This window comes from Leucopleurus acutus, assembly GCF_964270905.1.
Source record: "Leucopleurus acutus genome assembly, chromosome: 1".
Classification (NCBI taxonomy): Eukaryota; Metazoa; Chordata; class Mammalia; order Artiodactyla; family Delphinidae; genus Leucopleurus; species Leucopleurus acutus.
In genome coordinates, this window is record NC_139142.1 from 84,972,522 (window position 1) to 84,997,592 (window position 25,071).

The window sequence follows — 25,071 nt, forward strand, 5'->3', positions numbered from 1 at the left end:
AGTGTTTGCCTAGAGCTGGGGGAACAGTGGAATGAGGAGTGACGGCTAATGACTGCATGGTTAGTTTTCGGGGTGATGAAGATGTTCTGGAATTAGACAGTGATTGGTGGTCGTACAACTAAAAACCTCTTAATTGTACATTTTAAAAGGGTAAATTTTGAGATGTACTCTTCCAATTATATTCTATCACAAGATTTTACATGGAGTTTAAGGTTCTTCCTTAAAAGTTTCTTACTATTTACAAACAATATTTATAAGGTGATAATTACAAAACAATACAGACTGATTGTAGCAAACATGGAAAAGACAGAAAACATAAAAAAGAAAATAAAAATCATTCACAATATCATCCAGATATAACCGTTATTAACATTTTGGTGTATAACTTCCATTCTTAAGTTTCTTTTTAAATGTAAGCATAAGATAAGAATTTAAAATAAACAAACATAAGAACACTAAAATGTGTTCAATGCCCTAAATTCCCTATCACACTTACAGTTTTGTCTCCAGTAAAAGTAAGATTTGTTCCATTCTCCTTGGCCTTCAAACAAACAAACAAAAAAGAAAATTAATTCAGAATTTCTTTTGTACTCTCAGAAATATATAAAAAGGAAAACAATTACCTCCTGTTTTTCTCCTAAAAGAGGCAATCGATGCACGAAATCCCCAGAAAAACTCTATGAAAGAAATAGAAAACTAAAATTAAAGATGCATAACAGCAAAAGAAAAGCATAGCTCAAAATCCACAGAAACAGTTAAAGCAAAACATACAAAAGTAAACATAATAATATGGCAGTAACAGACAAAATACTTCCAATTAACCACAAACTAATGAATAAAACCTTGCTAGAAACTAAAAAATAGTATCAAACCAAACTGGCCACTCAATTTTTCTATAAGATTACAGATATTGTCATTCTTGACAAAACCTTAGACAGAAAACATACAAGTAGGATAAATGGATGTCATAGTTCCCTGAATTTCTACACATGAGGAAAACGTGGCTCAAAGCTATAAAGCTTTAGATGCAGAAATGGGATCTGAACCTAAGATTCCTAACTCTGAGGTCCACTGCTCCTTCCATCACAACACATGCCATGCCTGTAAAAAAAAAACCTCCACTAATTACCTTTCTTACCAGTTATCAGCAAAGGAGGCATTATCCTTCCTGAGTAATTAGGACATGTATTTCAATTCTACATTAGACTGGAGGAGGAAACCTTATGAAGAGGGGTTTATGCCAAAACCCTGGAAAGCTGATAACAGATCTAAAAGTAGTGAACCTTGGGCAACAATATACAACAGGTAACTTTCCACAATCAAATCCAAGAAAGGCCAACCAATCCTCCTAGCCTGGGGAATAAATTTGGAAAACCAACAGAAAACCCCCTACTCAATATCACATTGTGCCTAGCTTTCTTTTTCTACCATACTTCCACTATTTTAAAGCTATTTTCTTTTTATCCGAGGTCATAAAATCTACGGTATGACAAGAACACAACCCTTGTAGTTCAATTATCAATGACTTCATTTGCTCATCAATTAATAATTATTAAGTAAAAGACTTCTTATCAATAAACTTTACTTCTAGTAAGTAGACAGAAAACCTAACTTTCCATGAACTTGCCTCTTCAAGGAAAGGTGCTAAATAATCTGAAGCAGTACTTAAATGCAGTAAAACAAAGTAAAGGCTATAGCTAAAATAACTATTTTCAACACCTATAAAATACATAATTTTTCTATCAAAAAACTGGGGTCAGATTCTACTTCTAAGAAAGGAGAATTTTATAATATAAACCCCATTTATATGATTACATATATATAAGCATTAAAATACACAATATTGGGAATTCCCTGGCAGTCCAGTAGTTAGGACTTGGTGCTTTCACTGCCGTGGCCCAGGTTCAATCCCTGGTCAAGGAACTAAGATCCCGCAAGCCACAGAGCACGGCCAAAAAAAATAATAATAATATAAAATAAAATAAACAATATTATTCACCTCTTCCCCTTTGTTCGAAAGAAGTTGTGAAGTTCAACCTTTGATTTCAAGTCTATAGTAGGAAAATCTAAAAATGTTGATTCTGGGATATATCAATTAGATGAGATGACAAGAGGTTTAAAAAATGAGGGTTTCAAAAGTCCATCAATGGATGAATGGATAAAGAAAATGTGGTATATATGTACAATGAAATATTATTCAGCCTTAAAAAAGAAATGAAATTCTGATGCATGCTATATGGACGAACCCTGAAAACATTTTATTACGTTAAAGAAGCCAAAAAAATACTGTATGATTTTACTTCTTTGAGATATCTAGAGCAGTCAGATTAACGGAGAAAGAAAGTAGAATAGTTGTTACCAGGGAAGTGGGAGTGGAAGGGGGGGTGGGTGTTTTTATTATTTAATCGTTATGAAGTAACCACTGCAGATGATGAAAAAGTTCTGGAGATGGCTAGTGCTGATAGTTGCACAACAAGGTGAATGTACTTAATGTAACCAAATGGCACACTTAAAAATGGTTACAACGGTAAATTCTATGTTATATATATTTTACTATAATAAAAAAACCCAGGGCTTTGCTTTTTACACACAAAGGAAAGCACATCCTCTCTATGAGATGAATATTTAAGTGGCTGACTATGTACCTATCAGAACATGATTCTAACTTGCTTCTGTCAGAAGGAATTGAGGAGTGAGAAATGCGTATCACCAAAAATACAGCCATCATATTATTCACCTCTTCTATTTCCCTCCAACTACTATCAAATATTACCTGTGTTTTAAAGAGTTCACTGCAGTTTTGGAACAATTTTGATGATGTTTGATATTTCCCAGACAAGCCTTTTTTTTCCTTAAGGTTTTCCAAGTATGTCTCCACTTCTTCTGCCTGGAAAAACAGAGAAAATACAAAGTATTTAACTTATGTAAGATATTTAAAAGAAAACAAATAGATTGCCTTTGGTACAAATATAGTTTTGGATTTGCTGTTTTTAAAATTAACAACATCTTGGGCTTCCCTGGTGGCGCAGTGGTTAAGAATCCTCCTGCCAATGCAGGGGATGCGGGTTCGAGCCCTGGTCTGGGAAGATCCCACATGCCACAGAGCAACTAAGCCCGTGCACCACAACTACTGAGCTTGTGCTCCAGAGCCTGCAAGCCACAACTACTGAGCCCACGTGCCACAACTACTGAAGCCCTAGAGCCCGTGCTCTGCAACAAGAAAAAGCCATCGCAATGAGAAGCCTGCGCACGGCAACAAAGAGTAGCCCCCGCTCACCACAACTAGAGAAAGCCCGCGCGCAGCAGCGAAGATCCAATGCAGCCAAAAATAAATAAATAAAAATAAATAAATTTACAAAAAAATAAATAAATAAAATTAACAACATCAGATAAAGACTATATATTAGTATTCAAGAATCTAATAGCATTGGACTCTAAAGTGCAGAATTCTCATCTACGACTCATGAAGGATAGTTCCTCTTAAAAATTCTAGGAAGACTGGGAAACTGTCAGAGTCCACAGGGTTTTGTTATAAGAAAATATACTTACAAGAGTTCCTTGACTAAATTAACACCACCAACAACAACAACAAAAAACTTGTGCTTCTAAGCTAGAGCACAAAACTGTTGTAGCCATTCACAACCCACTATTAATACTATGAAAAAAAAAATCATCATTTCTCTGGCTTCATCAGTTCTGTGAGTTTTCTCCCATACCAACATCCCTAATCTCACCCTCTTTTTTTCGAAGCTCTAATTTCACACCTCCAACTATTTGCTTGTCATTTCCATAATTCTGTCCTGTGGCAATTCAAAATAATTTTTACATTCTTAAGTTGTCCTACCCATGAAGACTGAATCTGATAAGCTTGACCAGTTTTTACCACAAGTTTCAAGCATATGTAAATTTAACTAGTGTTCGATTAGGAGAAAAGGTCAATGATATTTCAAACCATATTCTGGAAATATTTCTCTCTAAATTCTTCAGTCCTCCTCATCACACCAACCTTACCCAATGTTATATAACAAAAGCAAAATACAATCAGCAACACTACAAAAAAGATAATGTAAAACCCTAATACTGGGCAGAAATTCAAAATGCTTAAGGTTTAAAAAAACCAACTGGATGGTGGACATTTTTTAAAGACTAGTCCTATTATTTTTTTAAAAGAAACCTCAAGAATAGTAGGGGAAATGTAAAAAAGAAAAGAAATGATGCAAATAGTGGGATGAAAACAGAATGCAAAAGGCCTGAAAAATCCATCTAGGAGCTACATATCTTCAATGCTCATATACAGTGTATTATAGCAACTCTGAAAGTATGGCCCATGGATGCTTTCATGAGGTTTAACAGGTCAAAATTATTTTCATCTTCATCATCATCATCATCTATTTGCCTTGTACTGACAGTGCAAAAGTAATGATGCGAAAAATGGCAGCCTCCTATCAGTGGTACCTAACTGTACTAGTTAGTAGTCATTGTACTCTCACAGTCACAAACTTGCAGTTAAAAAAAAAAGGGCCAGTTTTATGTAAGAATGCCCTTGATGAAACAGTAAAAATTATTAATGTCATTAAATCTGGACCTTTGAGCACATGCCTTTTAAAATATTCTATCAGACAAAAAAATAAGTATGCAAAATACTATAAATGACTGTCTTAAGACAAAGCACTTTGCAACTATTTTAACTTGTAAGCTAAACTATCCACCGTTTTCATTTACTTGAAAGAATGACCAACAAACTACAGATATTCAGACTTGGGTATTTGGGAGATATTTTCCTGAAAATGGGCAAAGGGAGGCTGTCACGTCAAAGAAGGCAACTGACAGCATCCATTGTCAATAATAAAATTTAAGGGATTTCCCCCAGTGGTTCAGTGGTAAAGAATCCACCTTCCAATGCAGGGGACTTGGGTTCGATCCCCGGTTGGGGAACTAAGATCCCACATGCCGTGGGGCAACTAAGCCCACATGCCACAGCTAGAGAGCCCGTGTGTCGCAAACTACAGAGCCCACGCGCTCTGGAACCCGCATGCCACAACTACAGAGCCCAGGCGCCCCGGAGCCTGCATGCCACAACTAGAGAAGAGAAAACCCGCACACCACGACTAGAGAGAAGGCCGCGCACTGCAACTAGAGAGAAGTCCTCGCACCGCAACAAAAGATCCTGCATGCTGCAATGAAAATCCCGCGTACCGCAACTAAGACCTGACGCCGCCAAAAATAAATAAATAATAAAGTCTTCTTGGACCTTGAAAAAAAAATTTTTTTATTAAAAAATAAGTAAATAAATAAAATTTGAGCTTTCAAGGAAAAACTGGAATTTTGGAAAACTTGCATGTTCCCTACCATGATTTATAGTTTCCAATACTTACAGAGTATCTGATGAGACTGAAAGGTCATATTAACAAATGTAATTTTGAATTAATTGTAAAATGAATTAGTATTTGGAAGGTTTTCTAAGTGACCATGAAAGATGCTGCCAAATCAGACATGGGCAAAAGACCATTCAAAGTGCAAGACATACCAATTTATTTTAATATAACAGAGCACAGAAAAAGTTCACTGATATGGTTTCAGATTCCACACTGCAACTAACCTTTAAGAAATTCCACTTATTGCGTTTGGGTATAGAATCAAAGAACAATATCCACAATTACCTGAAAACACTATTAAAATACCATTCCCTTTTCCAACTACATATCTGTGTGAGGCCACATTTTGTGCATACACTTCAACCAAAATAACACATCACAATAGACTGAGTGAAGGAAGTATAAGAATCCAGCTATCTTCTATTACACTAGATATTAAACAAATAGATTTGCAAAAATACAAAATAACACCACTCTTCCCAGTTTCTTTGAAAAATAGTTTTCACAAATTAATAAATATTTCTGTATTTTTCTGTTATAATTTCTAATTATAATTTCTAATTGTAACCCACATGAATAAAGGCTTTTTTGGGGTCTGTAGTAAGTAAACACAGTTCTGAGACCAATAAGTTTGAGAACTGATAGTACAAATTTGCCTGCATATTGGGAAGCATGATTCTAGTTCCAGTTCTTCTCCATAGCTACATGACACTCTTTCCTCTATCAGGTTGGGACCCGATGATATCTAAACACTAAGAAAAGACTGTAATTTTATGTTCCATACCTTGAAGTTGTAGATTTCATTGTAACAGTCAGCACTTTTCAGATACCAGGTTATATTCAAAGATACATCACAAGGTTCTCCATCAACTATAAAAGAAGAAATCTTTGTGAATAAAAGATAATTCCCAAACAAAGCATTTTTCCTAAACTATTACCCCACATCCCATTTCCTGCTAAACTAAGATACTCAAAGACCATCCTTTCTCCAAACAGAAGGTAATGAAGTAATAAATTTAAAAAGAACCAGATATTCTTCAGTTAAAAGTAAGAATTGTTGCTCACAGAAATAAAAAGCAGTTAAGGATTTTTAACCTTTGAAACCGTGTATCTATTTTTATGCCTTAAAACCTTCATTTCTGGTTCTCTCTTGGGAAAAAACCTGGAAGTGATAAAGCAGCCTTAAGTTAAAATCAGTCTTCTGTTATCATTTAAATATTTACTGAGCAGAGCACTTAAGTATACAAAGATACATGGCACTGTGTTAGGCCAAACAGGGGAACAGAAGGGAACAAATTATTGAAGACTCTTAAGTCTTAAAAAAGATTCTAGTTGAAGAGTCAAGGAATAACAACATTAGGAATGTCACAAGGCAACAAAAATAGTTCCAATGAGGGAAAACCTCATGGCTTAAACCTTGAGAGATATCAAAATTGGATAGAAAAGAACTATCAACAAAAAGCAAACCTGGCTGGGGAAGGCAGGAATAGAAAAAACAAAGATAAAAAGAGTTATTAGATTCTTTTTAAAACTCACCTTAAGAGAAGCCTCAAGGAACCTCATGAAATCATAGAAGCCTCACATAACTCATTCAACATATTTTGGAGCACAATATTCTAGTGAACCAAAGCATTAGTCTAAAGACTTGGGGTGTAAACCTGACTATATGACTGTTAACTGTCTCACCTGGGGGAAGTCAGTATTTCCTTTTATCTTTGATTCCAGCTGAGGAAGGGAAAATATACTAGAAATACATACTTTGTGCAAATGTGACAAAGATAAACACGACTGCATCTAAAAACCTACTTTTGGTTCTTAAAAGAAGCACACCTAAAATTACAAACTTTCCCTTTTCTTTAGTTTAAGTGGTTTTCTCAGACTAATTTTAAGCGGCACACATTTATAAAGCTCAACTTTTATAAGGCTTTTATAAGGCTAAAATACACAAAAATCTGATGTGTTGGATAGAATGTATGGAAATGCTGTAAAGGATACTGCAATCTTGTTATGAACTACTCAGAGGAACCAAACAGAAAAGGAATTAATTAAATCAAAGCCCTAACAGGAGATTTGCAGGGAAATGTGCCTGCAAAAATACTACTATTTATGTTAAAAGGCATAGAATTTTTTTTTTTGGCCACGCCACGAGGCTTGCGGGATCTTAGTCCCCAGACCAGGGACTGAACCCTGGCCCTCTGCAGTGAAAGCTCGGAGTTCTAACCACTGTACCATCAGGGAATTCCCAAAACACATAGAACTTTAAATGAATGGCTTTAAGAGACAATGAAAATGGTCCTGCCACATTCCTCACCTTCCCTTGGCTGGCAGGTCTAGTCCCTAAGAATCTTACGTGAGCCAGGTGCAGGTGTAAGGGAGAAGTGGCTACCTCTAGAAAGGACTGGAGTTCCAAGCTTTGAGCAAATCTCACTTCTTTCTCCAAAACAGACATTTTTAATGTAGGTGAAAAATTGTAATTTTAGGCTTGAAAAGAAAAGAAAAGAAAATGGCCCTGCCAATTTCATGGAAATCTATTGTATACCATACCCACAAAAGCATAAAATCAGAGACAAGGTAAGTATGAGAAAACACAGAAGTAACAAAGTGAAAGACAATGCAAATTTTAAGAAGCTTCAAACCCTCCAAAAACAACGAAACACAGACACTTCAAAATATGCAGCTTGACCAAAAGCCACTAGAAAAACCATTAGAACAAAATACAGGTAAGAAGAAACTGTACAAAATAAAAGGACAGAATAGCATACAGGCTGTCAGGGTATCTCAAAAGACAAAATACTGCTATCCCTAAAAGCTCTTCTTTTCTAGAAAGCCAACCTCACAAGAAATACCAGCGTGTCACAGTAGATTTGATTTAAATCAAACTTAAATTATCAGCCAAGAGATCATATTTTCATGGACACAGTACATTCTTCATAGAAATTCTACCTAACCCCTCCATTCCACCAGGCTATAATCTCAATAAGAGAAAGGGTCTTTTCTATCACTTCCTTGCTGTCTAAAACAGTGCCTGGCACTATACATAGTAGGTGTTCAGTAACTACCTACTAAATGATTAAAAGAATAAAATCATCCAACTATGACATACTTTGCATTTTCATAGAGAGAAATATGCATAGGAGCACACATGGATGATCTGGATTTTTATTCCTGATCTTGAAATGGAGCTGCCCGTGATCATTCATTCTCTAAAAATAAAGCCAGTTTGAGAAATAAAAGGAAGCTTTTCTTTAATGCACAATGGGGTATTCTGGATTCAGATACAGTGGTTTTCCCACTGGACAGACTGGTTTTGTTCTACTATCCCTATTTCCTGGTAATTATCTTTGAGCTTCCTCTTCCAAAGATCCAAGTGGTAAAATACTCCTTCAGCAAACAAAAGCTTTACTGAACATATTTGTTCAGAGCCAATGGTCTGACAAACCTAGGTCATGTGTCCAGTAAACATCTAACAAGCACACAAAAACAAAATCGGCAGATTTTGACTATGACTCAGAACAGATTAAAACCCATGGAGGCGATCAACCAAAACAATGTGTCTAACTATATATTGTTAACACCAGAAAAACAAGAGAAGAAAATAAAGTTCATAAAAGTAAGTATTCTAAAGATTATTCTGTGAAAGGACCTTAGTTACACTACATAGGTTTATACCTAGATAGTGCTTGACTATTAAATTTCAGAACTTATGTTGAGAGTAAATCATCAGAGGTAGAAAACAGGTAATTTGAAAGTTTAAAGATCACTCAAAAACTCGAATAAAAACTTCATGAAATGCAAAAACTCACATTTCAGGAAGATAGTGGTATTTTTGAAGAGGATCTTTCCAAAACTAAAATAATTTTTCCCCTGCAAAGATAAAGGAGAGATAATTAGCATCAGATCACTTTAATTCCCAAAGCAGAATATAACTGATATAAAAAGCTAAAATTTATAAAATGTTGACGTTAGTTTTCTTAACACACACACAAAAAAAGGCATCAATATCCTTCCTTTTAGTAAAATTCAACCATATCCAAACTGCAGGATTTTGAAGCTTGGTGCAGAGACAAGTTTTTTCTTTTTTCCACAGGCCATGAAGCAAGTACTCCAGAAGGAAGGCTGCTAGAAATCCTAACCTAACTTAAATCTTTCTAAAAGGTCCTCCTTAATCAGTTCATTCCCTTTACTCACTAATCACCGTCCAGAATAACCAATCATTTCTTCAAATAAACTATTCTATGAGCAGACAGCCATATTTAACTATTAACCATTTTACAGGTAACAAATAAATACCTAAAACTGAGAATCTGAACATCGTCACCAAATTAACAAAAGCTGTAATTCTTACCATATCAAAAGTTCAAATAAGATTTGGGCATTACAACCTGTGAGCACAGCAGAACAAAAAGGCTACCGTGGTTTTAATAAGACTAATGCTTTTCGGCATTTCCAGCCAGCATCTGATTTGTCGGCTCACAGCACTATAGCTCTTACTCAAACGACGTTTCAAAAACGTGGTAAAGGGAAGAAAGGGTCAACCAATCCAGTTAATTATCCTTAAGAAAAACGAACTTATCATAAGAAATTTTAGAATACTGTTTCTTCCGTTTTAAACATTCTCACGTTTGAATACATTTTAAATGCCTAGGCTTCCTAATTACACGGCAGGGCTTAGAATAACCATTTCAAAGTCCAAATGAAATCAACCAACTTCGTAAGTAGAATTATCCAGTAACAAAAAAGTGCAGAGAAAAAAAAAAAGAAAGAAAGATGTCTATTTACATATTCCTCTCATCCAACCCGGGGTCACAAGATTCTGTGAAACTTCTGCTGAAAGAGAAACCACTCTCCACCTATACATCAAGTTTACACGTTTCCAGTCAGACAATAAAAGTTCTCTGCCTTTGCTGATAAGAAACCGCTCCACCGCCACTCTCCGCTCCTGAATTGACCCTGACATTCCTGCTAATTTACCCAAAGAAGCGTACAGCTTCCCGCTCCAGGGAGGTGAGTCCCGGTTAAGCAGCTACACAGACACTCCCGGCAATCCCACCCCTTTGGAAGCGGACTTTAGTGGAACCTTCATGGACCCCTTGGGCTACCGTAGCCCCACCCCTTGCTCCTCCGGGCTCAGTTGCTTCTGAAGTGACCACTCACCGACGGTATCGGAATGTGCCACTTGGATCGGTCGGCAGCAGCGACGGGTGCCGGTCCTACACTGAAAAGCGACAATGGGGACGTCTGAGCCCCCAGGAGAAGAAGAATGACAGGCAGCACCTGAAGCCACGCAGCCGCCGCCATCTTCACAGCCGTGGAGTGCCTACCGAAAGCATTTCACCTTCTTCCGGTTCGTCCCGCCCTCTTCCGGCTCCGCTCTGGGGGCGGGATAATCCGGGTCCTCAAAACCTCTGGTGGCTTGTTTGTTTAGCGACTCAGCGGCCCCGCCTTCAGGCAGTTGTCAGGCTTCGTATGAGGCTTTGGACCTACTGCGCAGGCGTCTTCCTCCCGTAAGCTGGTCACCTTGGAGTGTTAGGATGATCTGCAAAAGTTACCAGCCGAGTCTGTTGGCTCTTCTCTCTCCCATCCCTGAAAGGGTTTGGGGACCAGGGAAGAACCCCATGTGGCGTTTGGCTCTCTCCTCCTCCCATTCGCCCCAGTCCCTCATCGTTTGAGTCAGACGCTGGGGCCAAAAGTCTGGGAAAGCCGTAAGTCTGGCTGCCTGTTTAGCGTGTAGTAGTGAGTACTCGGTTTCCGGAGGTATTTAAGCAAAGACTGGAGTTTGGCGGTGGTGGAGTATAAGCCTTCCTAAACGGAATAATGTAGTAGACAACCCCTTTTAAAAGACCCTTCTAGCCGTGAAGAGTATGATGTAGAGTTTGGTCGGAGAACATCAACCTCCAGCAACAACCCCGCCGGCACTTCCTACTCAAAACTAAAATACAGGAGAGAGTGGGTCAGTTTTCAGTATCTGTGGCGTGACAGTCACTGAGGTAGATCTGCAGAAGCTTCGCCCTAATCACGCAGGGCGTGTCGGTACTTCCTTGTTCTCACGCCCTTGGTCTGCATCCTCTAGGGCTCTTTGAGTACACGCCTCCTCGGATGCAAAAACCTTTTCAGTTTCTAATGAAGGCAGTTCCTCATCAGCTACTCAGAACCAAGAAAAATTTGCCTGATCAATCTCTGTAGAAACCCTTATCTGGGCCTGGAAATCCCGGGAGCAAGTGTCAATTTGTCACTCCTTAAGGACATGAAAGTCCCAGAAACTTGATGGTGGTGAAGTGCTGGCGGTTATTTAGAAAGACTGACAATCTAAAAGATCGCTTGGGGCCTTGGCCTGAGATCTGGGAGCCTGTGAAGTGACTGGGAAGCCATGGACGCAGCTGAGAAAGAGGAAATCAGGTAAAGGTCCAGTGGTCCAGCAGGGACTGACCCCAGGGCCCACGGAAGCAGGGGATAGATAGTACCTGAAAACAACATTCTGGCTTTGAAGACTTTTTTTTTAATAAATTTTATTTATTTATTTTTGGCTGCGTTGGGTCTTCATTGCTGCGTGCGGCTTTTCTCTAGTTGCGGGGAGCCGGGGCTACTCTGTTGCCGTGCGCGGACTTCTCGTTGAGATGGCTTCCTTTGTTGTAGAGCACAGGCTCTAGGCGCGCGGGCTTCAGTAGTTGTGGCTCGCGGGCTCTAGAGCGCAGGCTCAGTAGTTGTGGCGCATGGGCTTAGTTGCTCCGCGGCACACAGGCTGAAACCTGTGTCCCCTGCATTAGCAGGCAGATTCCTAACCACTGCACCACCAGGGAAGACCCTGAAGACTTTATTGATTGTTTGATTGCATGTCTTATTTGCATATTTTATATTTGTGGACTCAATCTCTAGCCTTCTCAATTCTCCACGGAATTAATTGATATTAATAGCCTCTCATGAAATACTTGAAGGATGGTTAACAAAACCGGAAGAATTGTTATCAGAACTCTTTTTTTTAACGTTAACATGGTGGTATTTTATTTATTTATCTTATAAATTTATTTATTTTTGGCTGCGTTGGGTCTTCGTTGCTGCGCACGGGCTTTCTCTAGTTGTGAGCGGGGGCTATTTGTTGCGGTGCGCGGGCTTCTCATTGCAGTGGCTTCTCTTGTTGTAGAGCACGGCCCTAGCGGTGTGGGCTTCAGTAGTTGTGGCACGCGGGCTTGGTAGTTGTGGCTCGTGGGCTCTAGAGCACAGATTCAATAGTTGTGGTGCACAAGCTTAGTTGCTCCACGGCATGTGGGATCTTCCCAGACCAGGGCTCAAACCCGTGTTCCCTGCATTGGCAGATGGATTCTTAACCACTACGCCACCAGGGAAGCCCTGTGATCAGAACTCTTAACACATGAATTTCAAACAGGTTGCTTTCCAGGTTCAGCTAAGTACATCTCTTCCTATATCATTCCAGAGTTTATTCTTCAAAACTGGAAAGATCTTTGACATAAACCACAGTAAGATCTTTTTTGACCTACCTCCTAGAGTAACAGAAATAAAAACAAAAATAAACAAATTGGACTTAGTTAAAAGCTTTTGCACAGCAAGGGAAACCATGAACAAGACAAAAAGACAACCCTCAGAATGGGAGAAAATATTTGCAAATGAAACAACAGACAAAGTATTAATCTCCAAAATGTACAAACAAACAGCTCATGGAGCTCAATATCAAAAAAACAATCCAGTTAAAAAATGGGCAGAAGACCTAAATAGACATTTCACCAAGGAAGACATACAGATGGCCAAGAGGCACATGAAAAGATGCTCACCATCACTAATTATTAGAGAAATACAAATCAAAACTACGATGAGGTATCACCTCATGCTGGTCAGAATGGCCATTATCATAAAATCTAGAAACAATAAATCCTGGAAAGAGTGTGGTGAAAAGGGAACCCTCCTACACTGTCGGTGGGAATGTAAATTGATACAACCACTATGGAAAACAGTATGGAGTTTCCTTAAAAAACTAAAAATAGAACTACCATATGACCCAGCAATCCCACTACTGGGCATATACCCTGAGAAAACCATAATTCAAAAAGACACATGCACCCCAATGTTCACTGCAGCACTATTTACAATAGCCAGGACATGGAACCAACCTAAATGTCCATCGACAGATGAATGGATAAAGAAGATGTGGCACATATATACAGTGGAATATTACTCAGCCATAAAAAGAAACGAAACTGAGTTATTTGTAGTGAGGTGGATGGACCTAGAGTCTGCCATACAGAGTGAAGTAAGTCAGAAAGAGAAAAACAAATACCGTATGCTAACACATATATATGGAATCTAAAGAAAAAGAAAAGAAAAGGAAAAAAATGTTCAGAAGAACCTAGGGGCAAGATGGGAATAAAGATGCAGACCTACTAGAGAATTGACTTGAGGATATGGGGAGGGGGAAGGGTAAGCTGGGACAAAGTGAGAGAGTGGCATGGACATATATACACTACCAAACGTAAAATAGCTAGTGGGAAGCAGCCGCATAGCAGAGGGAGATCAGCTCTGTGCTTTGTGACCACCTAGAGGGGTGGGATAGGGAGGGTGGGAGGAAGGGCAATGCAAGAGGGAAGAGATATGGGGACATATGTATATGTATAACTGATTCACTTTGTTATAAAGCAGAAACTAACTCACCATTGTAAAGCAATTATACTCGAATAAAGATGTTAAAAATAAATAAGAAATAAAAAGCATTGGCCCCTAGATTATCAGCATCATCTTAAAAAGCAAAGGATTTTCCTTCTCTGTTTCTATCCTTATTCTAGCACCTCGTACATACCTCTGTTATATCATTTGTCAGGTTGATTTGTGATGTTGGTTAGGCTGTCAAAGAAAACTCAGACACAGTACTTCTTATCCTCCTCAGAGCCCAACACTCAGCAAGAAAGTTCTGAAAATATTTTGTTGAATAAGTAGGTGGGTGGGTTGTTTTTGTTGGTCTGATTTGGGGCTTTTTGTTTTTACTCCTTCAGATTTTATTGTTGTAGCCATAGCCTTCAGTCATTCATTTTAAAGAACCCTTTCTCATAAGTGACGGTGCTCTTTTTCTGTTGCTTTCTGAGCAATCCCAGAACTTCATGTTTTGTTGTTTACCATGGGTGTTTTACAAAAGGATGTTGTTCTGCAGCAAACACATTATTGTGTTATGGCCATGACACAATTTTGCATCACAATGATTTATGTCCCATGATTTATATTATAGTTAGAGAAAGTACAAAATTTGGATTCACAAACCCTATGTAAAATAAGTTTCTTAAAATGTCTTTTTATTAGTGTTGAAGATGAAGCTGTGGATAAAAACATTTTCAAAGACTGCAGCAAGATTGCTTTCTACAGGTAAGAAGAGGAAGTATATGACCTAGATAGAATAGTTCTGAAAATATTTCAAAATTGATGTTTATTAAATTTTTGAGAACTGATAGACTTTCTGAGGAAAGAGTCAATTAGGAAATTCAGTGATTAAATAATTTATTGACAGGAGAAATTCACCTTTACTACTCTAGCTTAACTCCTGTATTATTTTATTATTAATATGTTATTAATTATAATTAATTATATTGTATACTTATACATTATAATTAACATTACTGTGTTAATAAACAGGTATTTTAAAAGTCAAAGTGTTTTTCAACTAACATTAAAATTTTGAATCTTTGAAGAAATAATACTTTTACATGGTTCAAAAATCAAATAATATAAAAAGATACACATTGAAAAATGTTACTCTCTTTCTTGTCCCCTTCCACCCCATTCCACATCTTTCCCTGTAAGTAACCAGATTTATTAATTTCTTATTTATCTTTCCAGTATTTCTTTTTGTGAATGCACATATTCTTATATCACCACCATTCTTAGGCCAAGTAGCTTTCTATATACACTGTTGTATACATCTTTTTTTCTGCTTCATAATTTATTCTGAAGAGCTCTGTATGAGTATATGGAAATTGTCCTCTTTTTCATAGCTGTATGGTATTCCATTGGGTAAATTATAATGTATTCACTCTCCTATTGCTAGACCCTTGGGTTGTTTTCAGTCTTGCTGTAACATCACTGCCACAGTGAAAAGCTATACATATGTCATTTCCTACACACGCAGGTATATTTGTAGGATGAATTTCCAGGAGTGGGATTACTAGGTCAAAGAGTAAATGTATTTGAAATTTTAACTATTACCAGATATCCCTCCATAGAGATTGTGTCATTTTGCACTCCCATCACCACTATATGATTGCCTATTTCCCCAGAGCCTCAAAAAATATTTCTTTAAAACTTTTTTGAGTGTCTACCTTTATGTGGTCCTGAAACTGAAATCACCAAAAATTATATCATACAACTTTCTAATTTATACACACAACTCTAGAGAAAGAAAATCATATCATTTTAATTCTGAACAGGTACCTTAGAGGGAATTCTATAGTGAACTCCTGGTCACCTTGACAAACCACTGGATTATATTGGATTTCCACTAAAATTTATTAAGTTTCAATTAAAGTATACATTTCATGGAAAGAGGGAGGGACATCAACAAGCTAATACGTGTCATCTATGAAAACTGCCCCACCTTCTCAATAAAGGGGACAAAATACCATCCTTGAGTAGTGTTATGGTGAACAATTTTATTAGTACTCTTCTTATTTTATTAATTGCATTAGCACTCTGCTTATTAATTTTCTTAGCTCTCTAAATTATTGATACTCCTCTTAGTGCTTTATTGGAGTACTAATATACTGCTTGTGCCCAGTTCACCTACTATTGAAGTGAATTTTAATGACTTCCACATGGTAATATAGTCTTTTGGAGGCTGAGAGTCACAAATCATTCTCAGACGTCTGTATACTCCAAATCTGTAGGCGTCAGAAACAGCGGCTCTCCAAGAAGTCTACCTATCGGGCATTACTAGACTCAGTCACAGAAGGCAAAGAGAGCACCAGGTTCCAAATCATCAACGAAGCAGCTAAGGTGAGAAAAAGTATTTTCTACAGAGAATTATTTGTTTCTATATTTATTTGGGTTGAATTAAGTAAATTTCCACAAAGGTTAATTAAACTATGTATGCTTCAAAAACAAACTTTGTGAGAGAAGTAATGCCATCTTTTTAATATCTACACAATGCTACTTTAAAAGTAATATGACTATCAACATATAGATTGCCTTGTATCAGATGAATTCTTAGATGTTTTACGAATGTTATTTCCTTTTAATTAATCTTCAGAATCATCTAAGAGGTACATTGCATTGTCCCTAATTTTCAGATAAGGAAATTGAAGTCTAAAAAGCCACTTGCTCAAAGTCATAGCTAGTAACCAGAATTTTCACCTGTGACTGTAGACTCTGTCACGCACCCATGCTCTTTTTATCACTATTATACAACATACCCTCAAGCAAGGTACAGATTCAGTGAATGTCCAAACCTCAAAATGTGAGTGGGCAAGAGGAACAATGGTCTATGCAGTTGAATAAGTCACAGATGTTCCCACCCCTAAGCTGCTTCACTAACAGATCACCATAGTTGTTACATGCTAAAAGGATTAGAGCAGTATCCTAAGTGCTTTTTCTCATCTGTCAAGTTTTCACACTACTTCAGATGGGCCAGTCACAGAGGAAGTGCTGTGGGCCGGGCTAGGAAGTGTGGTTATGCACAAGTAGTTGATGCTTCCAACCTGACCCTCACTTCACATCCTCCCCTGTCTTTGAAAGGTGTCCTAAGCTTCTAAGGCCTCCCAGACCAATCTGGTTTAATTGGTAATTCGCTGAAGGACATAGGTAAAGACATGCAGTCTAGTCCCATAACAGCTTAGATAGTAATTCCATCAGCTCACTAACAAATCCCAGTTCTGGGAAGCAGACTGAGAAGACATCCCCACTTTCACTGCAGCATTGTGAGAGATCTTGTGACTACCGTAGAGCTTGCCGTATAACATTACACTGAGGAATCTTCTCGGAGAAGACAGAGCAAACACTGCCCCACAACATCAGGGCATTCTCTGTAACATTTGTAAGGTCTTTAACTTCGTCGGGAGGCTCAACTTTATTCCCAGGCAGGAGGAGCAATGGCACAGTGAGGAAGGCTACCTTACATATGAAGTTTTAGAGATTTTAGTCACTTCAAAGATGTAGAATTCTCTAACATAGCTTTCTTGCCTGAATTCAAAATAAGGGCTAGAATCATATCAACTGTTTGTGTTCTCTATCCCCATCCCTTTTTCCCAACTTATGGTTACTTAAGGATGTAGTTGTGGTAGCAGCACACTTAGTTCTTTTCTCTTAACTACACTGAAGGGATGGTTAGCCTTTCTTCAAAACCTAGTGCTGCTTCTTAATACCACTCATTTTTTTCTGGAGGAATTTCCCTCCTTGCTTGGCATCTGTGCAACCTTTGAGTTCACAGCTCATGGTAGAGTACTGATCCAGGTCTCCCAAACTTTACATCCTTTTGTAGCCAAGTTTGAAAGCTGTTCATGGGAAAACATGGGGCAGCATTAATTTCTTTCCTAGAGAGCCACCGCCATTTGCATGTGGTCTAATAGCCCAATACCCCGCCAAACCCCTGTATTCAGGGTCAGCAGAAGCAGCTGGCTCCAGGAAATGCAAGGAGTCCACCAGAGACCTTCCAGGAGTCGGTAGGCCTTTAATACCAGCAGTCAGTTCCCTTCCTTTCTCATTTTTCCTGTCATTTGCTCTTTTTCCTTCTTGCCTCTGATGTGTCTAGCCCCAGAGAGTTGTAGCTGTCCCATGGTCAGGGACAGTCCCTTTCTGTCCTTGGGGAGGCTCAGTCTGTTGAGCACCTGAACAATCCACTGTCGTGATGACACATGCCGAGGCAGAGTAAATGAGGCACTCGGAATACCAGTGTGGGCCAAAATGCAACTTCTCGATGCAGCTCCATACCAGTGAAGTTAGTGGTAGAGCCTCTCACACTGCCTTTTACAAGACTATAGGTCAGTTTTTCTGTACACACCGCTCTTTGGATCCTGAAAATATGAGGGACAATGCTGTTCAGGTCAGGTGCCAGAATCAGAGCCCACCAGCTATGGACGCCTTCAAAGGAAAAGAAGCCACAGTCCAGGAGGACCCACGGGAGCTCAGCGCAAGACAGCACATGGCTCAGAAGGGAGCTGAGGAGCCGGACAAGCAAGGTCAAGTGATCCAGGATGTCAGCAACGTGGCTCCCAAGACTGAGAACTTTGAGGACCCCTTGGAACAGACACAATGTTCAGGTGTTGGAAATAATAGTGCTGCACAGGGAATCTGCATGCTCTGATGTCAGGCAAATGCATGCAATGTATGTTTTGGGAGGTCACCCTAAAATTCTGAACTGAATGTCATTTTAATGTCCTCCTTGTCACTTGGAGTTGAGATGACTAATAGGGACTTAAGGCTTTGTGCCCTCTATCAGTTTGATAGGGACAACAAAGATCCAAACAGTAATTTCTAAAGTTGTCTGAACCTTGTATCCTGCTCACTGCATAGTCAAGGAGCCTCCATTAGAGGTTTTTTCTGGGATGAGATGGGTGTTTCATGGGAGATTTCACAGTAGGACATGGTATGGATATGGTCTGGAGATTTTTAAAAAGCCACGTACATCCACTTATTCAGAATGATAGCTTTTTATTTCAGGTTCAGAGAGACAGAGCCCAAAGTCTAAGAGGATCATATTCAGCTCACAGCTGCAGTTCTCAGATTTCACTGACGAGGCAGATTCTGACAAACCCAGCACTCTTAGTGCCTACCTGCCCTCACACCATTAAAACTCTTAAAGCAATAATTTTGTTGTCAGGCTTTGTTGTTAATTTTTGAAATCCTTCTTCCCAATTCCCTTCTCCCAACCTGCTACTTAATAAGCAACCAGGAAACAGAACCAAGTTTCATTCACCATTGTCTTAGTGAGCTCACACTGCTATAACATAAACTGGGTGTCTTAACAAACCTGTATTTCTCCCAGTTCTGGAGTCTGGGAAGTCCTAGATCAAGGTCCCACTTCCTGCCCTGTAGACTGCCACCTCCTTAGTGTACAGTTGACCCTTGAACAACGCAGGGGTTAACACTGGAAAATCCAAGTATGACTTCACAGTCGGCCCTCAGTATACATGGTTCCACATCCACAGATTCAACCAACCAAGGATTGTATGGTGCTATAGTAAGTATTTATTGAAAAAAATCCATGTATAAGTGGACCCATGCTGTTCAAATCTCTGTTCAAGGGTCAACTGTATATTCACATGATGGAGAGACAGCTAACTCTCTGGTCTCTTCCTGTAAAGGCAGTAATCCCATCATGACTCCACCCTCATGACCTCATCAAAACCTAAACACCTCCCAAGGCCCCATCTCCAGGTGCCATCACATTGAGGGTTAGGGCTTCAACATATGAATTGAAGGGTTGGAGAATGGGGAAGGTTTGGGGAGGGGGGAAAATGACAATGGACAATTCAGTCCATAGCAAACATGATGTTCCTGGGACACAGTAATGTTACAAAACAAACTGAAGTGTTGCCCTGTGTGTTGCCTCTAGGTCAGGACATCTAGGCTTTGAAGAAAAGCTGGTTGCAGGTTCAGATCCCTAAGTTTTCTCACATAGGGTCCTATTTCTTATGACAAAATAATCAGATATTTGATAAAGAAGCTTCCAGAAAATAATCTTAAAGGAGTTATCAGTAAAGTGTTGACTGCTTTTTTAGACCTCTTTTTTTCCTACTACTATCAATTTTTTACCTTCAGTCAAAATTTGACCTGGATTGAGAAAAAGAGAAGATCTAGTCTTGTGACACCAGAGCAGGGAAATTTATGCTATCTTCTGAGTGTACCTAAAAAGCACTGCTAGCAAGGCTATTTGGAACAGACCTACGTCTTTGACCTACTTTATATTGCTAATTTTTATGCTTTTTCATGACATGGATGAACTATTTGGCAAAATGTTTATTTTGCAGCCTGTTTGCAAGTTTTCACTGGTGACAACACTTCTGGCAGCTTCTCCAAGGATGCAGGGATATCTCTGAGCACCTCCATGAAGTTATCCCTTGCATCTTCATCTAAGCAATGAGACTTTGCCCAACCAGCCACCTCCTCAACAGATGAGGAAAAACTATTACTTGTTAACCAGGACTGTTTCTGCAGAAATGGCCAGGAACAGGCAGCTTATTGGGGAACTGGCCAAGCAATCAGAAGCATACCTGGACAGGCTAATTGTCCTTGGGGAACATGCTAATGCCCAGTGTGAACTTGCCAGCATTCTCCATAGAGAATCAGTGCTTGCAATAAACCAACTGGCTACAACTATGGAAGGGGCAATAAGTGCCCTACAGCAATTTAATGAATCTTAGACCATTCTCTGAATCCTGGAAGGTCTTGACCAATAGCTGAGAGAGGTCCTTGCTCACTTCTCTAGGCCTTTTAGGTTAACTATTCCTTATAATATAGTAGAGAGACCTGGTTCCAGAGGACAAGCAAGATCTACCCATCACGGAGAAGTTGATGGGGTCATAATTTCCCTTATTAATACCCACCACCATTTAAATATATGTTAGAGGGCTGTTCTGTTAACTCAGTCATAGTCTCTACTAGTTTGGGGTGAAATTAAAAAAAAACTTTTAATGTAACTGTGATCCATTCCACTGCTTGAATGTACAGACAAGGCTGTTGTTACCACCATGATTTTTATAACCTGTCTCATACTTTTGCCCTTGTGGCCAAAAAAACTAGACTTAGGGATGACAGACTACTGGGTTTTATTTTTATTCGGTATGGGAGAAATAAGATAGGAAAAGGGAATTTATGCTCTCCCAGATTATGGGAGGTGAGCCTCTGAATGAAAAACCAAGTAGAGACTTGTGGTACTAAAATGAACCTCCGAAATGTATTCCTTTCTTTGAGGATTTATTTCATCTTCTCTGTGTAGGAGGACATTTACACATCTTAAATCTTTCTAGGGGAGCAAAACCCATGCTGTCTCACCTTATTTTAAATGTTTAATTTTATGTTTCTTCACTTATTTTACATAAATCCATCTTGCCGCAATCTTTACTGCTATTCTCTAAATATTAACATTAAATAATTCTGAGTTTATGCAGTCTAACTTCTGTAACAACACATTTTTTTGTTTCTGCTTTTTTTTGCGGTACGCGGGCCTCTCACTGTTGTGGCCTCTCCCGCCGCGGAGCACAGGCTCTGGACGCGCAGGCTCAGCAGCCATGGCTCACAGGCCCAGCCGCTCCGCGGCATGTGGGATCTTCCCGGACCGGGGCACGAACCCGTGTACCCTGCATCGGCAGGCAGACTCTCAACCACTGCGCCACCAGGGAAGCCCACAACGTGTTTTTTATTGTCATTTTTAATCACTAATAGAGATTCAATAATTTATTTGTATATTATTTTAAAATAAATATCCAAACAGGTCTCTAGAGAACAGAAATGTTTAGAAATTCTTAATGTTTTAGATAGAAGGATATAACATTCATGTCCACACTTTTTGACAGCCCGGTTTTGGTTGAAAAATTGGACAATAACTGGCAGTCAAGAAGCCCAGGGAAGTGGTTTATAAACTCTCATGCGCAGAGCCCTGAGGTTTCCGTAGAGGGGTATCAGAACTCAATGCAGGGAGGGGAGCGGGCTCAACGGTAGAGGCTCTGAGCCACTTCCTGCTGTTTTCAGTCCAAGTAGCTTTACTTATTGGACTTCTGAGAGTCTGCTGCTGTTGATTTTTTAAGCCAGTAAAAATGGCATGAGCCAGATCATACAAGCAAATGTATACTAAGGTCTAAGGAAATTATGTGCTTGGAATATGAAGCTATGTTGATGATAATAAGAGATAAGAATGAATTTGGATATTGACTTTGAAAAGGGTTACCTATTGGCAAAATTGGTTTGCTTAATTAAGTTAAAATGAAAACAAAGTGGGGCTTTGACTCTGATTTGTATGTTTGCTTGCCTAGGGTTATTATAGGAAAAGCAGGGTTATTGCTACCTTCTCTCATATAATTAGGATTCTTTACTAGGCTGCAGCCTCAAGAACAGAACATATCAGACCAGTCTTTGGTTTAAAAAAATAAAAATTTTTAAGAAAGTTATTTTACTAATAATGGGAGGATCTCTGAGTATATAAACTAAATGCAATTTGTTAATCACATATAAGGGACAACCTGTGTGCCCTCTGCTTAAGATGTTCTTGCCCATTTTTGCCTACCCAAAGTCCTACTAATCCCTCAAGGCCCTGCTTAAGTCCCTCTTCCTCCAGAGAGATGTCCCAGAACCCCTCTCCTTACAGTCATCAATATTCCCCTTCCTTGTTCTCCCGCAGCACATGTCCTCGTCCTATCTCAGCATTTATCATAAAATGCTTTACAGCTACAACATAGGTGTTGCATCTCCTCCAAATTGCACTCTCCCTAAGAGTTTAGCCATCCTTTTCACAGCAATCAGCACTTCACAATATTAGATGCCAAATAAATGTTAGTTGAATTAAATTTGAGAGAGTAGTGGAAATTTATGTCTAACTTGGGAGGGAATACATAATCTAACAGGATTTCAGCCTTATACTTGGATACATTTTCAAATCTTAGAATTCTGATGGCACACTTGAAGTAAATCAAATATACAAAAGAATACTAAACATATAAGGAGTAATTACAGTATGATTGGGGGTGGGGGAAAGGGGGAGGTGTTGGCCAAAGAGTACAAACTTCCAACTATAATAAGATGACTAACAGCATAGTGATTGTAGTTAATAATACTCTATTATATACTTGAAAGTTGCTAAGAGAGTAGATCTTAAATGTTCTCACCACAAAAAGGAAATGGTAATTATGTGACTTGATGCAGATATTAGCTAATGCTATGGTGTTGATCATTTTTGCAATATATAAGCATCAAATCAAGGAGTTGTACAACTGAAACTTACAGAATATGTCAATTATTTCTTAATAAAGCTGGGGAAAAAATGATTATTGTATGATCAGTACTACATCATAACCTTGTTTTTTTTTTGTTTGTTTTTTGTGGTACACGGGCCTCTCACTGTTGTGGCCTCTCCCGTTGTGGAGCGCAGGCTCAGCGGCCATGGCTCACGGGCCCAGCCGCTCTGCGGCATGTGGGATCTTCCCAGACCGGGACATGAACCTGTGTCCCCTGCATCGGCAGGCGGACTCTCAACCACTGCGCCACCAGGGAAGCCCCATAACCTTGTTTTAAGAATGTCTGTAAAAGCAGCCACAGCCTATTTACCATTATTTACCTGGTCACTCTTCAATGTCCTGTCACTGTTCAAGTGCCCTTTCCTATATTCTGAAGAAGCAAGGTTTCAGTAACATCGTTTTGTGGGGGAGGGATTGTTTTTGTTTTTGTTTTTTGGTGCTGCATTAATATTCTCCCTGCTTCCTATATCTTGCTTGCACCACAGCATACCCGTTCTGTGTGTTACCTCACACAGGCTACCCAGCTTAGCCTTTCATTTAACAGACATTATAGTAACAATACACAGACCCAGTTGTAACCAGAATTTGGCATCATACTGTACTTAATGATTTGCAACCAGTGCAGCATGGCATATCAGTTGAAAACCACTGTCTTAAGATATTTCCCTAATCTTGATGCCTCATTTTGTAATCTAAATCCAGCCATCTCTGCCTTCAGAGTTTGTTGTTATTGTTTTATTTTTCAAACTCTGTATTCTCTTTATGATTCTATGTTGCTTCCATCTTTCATCGTAGGCAGTATTTAACCTAAATTCTCCATCCTCTTAAGAAAGCTGAGAATATCCCAGCCTCTAGAGAAAGTTCCCCAGACCTTAATCTAAGTGTACAGGAAGTGCCTTGATTTTAGCGCAGGAAGCCTTATTCATCTACAGTAGAGAACCCCAATGACCACCGTTTTACTGTCTATTCTTTTCTATGCTGTGGCTTGTTACCCTTCATCTTTCGTTCAACTGGAATCCAGTTACTCTAGTTTTAACACCAAACACTTATTCTTAAGATACCTGTACTTTATCATAGATACAGTGGGCCACATGTCCCAATTTTCCAAGGGCAGTTTCAGTTTATACCTGTCATCCACTATCGTTATTAATAGAGAGCCCTCTCACTCTTAACAGTCCTGGTCTGGACAATTATATGTTTGCCTAACCATAGAACACATAGGAGGTGTTTGTTTCTACTACAGATAGAGCCAAGCAAGTACATATAGATTGGAAAGCCTTTCCTTCACGATTGCCATTGTTCTCCAATTTGCTTGGCCTATAATAATTTAAACATAGTTTTCTAATTATCATAATTTGTAGAACTGACCTGGGTAACCTGTTGAAACTAATCGCGTGTGTGTTCCCAGGTTCCTCTCCTGGCTGAAGTTTATGGTATAGAGGGAAATATTTTCAGGCTTAAAATCAATGAAGAAACACCCTTGAAACCCAGGTATGAAGTTCCTGATGTCCTCACAAGCAAGCCAAGCGCTGTAAGGTAAGCCAAGAAACACGTTACCGTGGATACACCCTCAATATATTCTTCTATCATACCTTGAGTAGCAGCTTTTGTATGAGTCTCTTATTTTGTTTCTTCAAAGATACAACCATTGGCAGAGTTAGTTTTTAGTTATTTGGGGATAAATTTATCCATTTTGATGCTATCCATTCTGTACTCTCTTCCTCCACCATTTGACTCATCAGCACTTATTAATGGGGAGAAGCAGA

At 39.0% G+C, this 25,071-nt stretch overlaps 2 protein-coding genes across 5 annotated transcripts in view; one reads left to right on the top strand and one right to left on the bottom strand.

Moving 5' to 3' along the window:
- Positions 1-10,684, bottom strand: part of TMEM87A (transmembrane protein 87A) — a 43,432-nt gene extending 32,748 nt beyond the window's left edge. For all 3 annotated transcript variants that reach the window (XM_082836291.1, XM_082836290.1, XM_082836292.1), the window contains exons 1-6: positions 10,530-10,684; positions 9,179-9,239; positions 6,160-6,245; positions 2,774-2,887; positions 624-677; positions 497-541 (exon numbers count right to left, since the gene is read on the bottom strand). In XM_082836291.1, the coding sequence (XP_082692417.1) occupies positions 497-541; positions 624-677; positions 2,774-2,887; positions 6,160-6,245; positions 9,179-9,239; positions 10,530-10,673 (504 nt within the window). In that variant the 5' untranslated portion in view covers positions 10,674-10,684. The remainder of the gene's footprint in view (positions 1-496; positions 542-623; positions 678-2,773; positions 2,888-6,159; positions 6,246-9,178; positions 9,240-10,529) is intronic.
- A 439-nt stretch (positions 10,685-11,123) lies between these two features.
- The window catches only part of GANC (glucosidase alpha, neutral C), a gene marked incomplete at its 3' end in the record, with an annotated part of 70,865 nt that continues 56,917 nt past the window's right edge, over positions 11,124-25,071 (top strand). The window contains exons 1-4 of one of the 2 annotated variants that reach the window (XM_082835716.1): positions 11,124-11,771; positions 14,673-14,735; positions 16,250-16,358; positions 24,714-24,841. In XM_082835716.1, the coding sequence (XP_082691842.1) occupies positions 11,743-11,771; positions 14,673-14,735; positions 16,250-16,358; positions 24,714-24,841 (329 nt within the window). In that variant the 5' untranslated portion in view covers positions 11,124-11,742. Of the gene's footprint in view, positions 11,772-14,672; positions 14,736-16,249; positions 16,359-20,326; positions 20,396-24,713; positions 24,842-25,071 lie in introns of those variants that run through there. The other variant, XM_082835715.1, reaches the window with a different exon arrangement.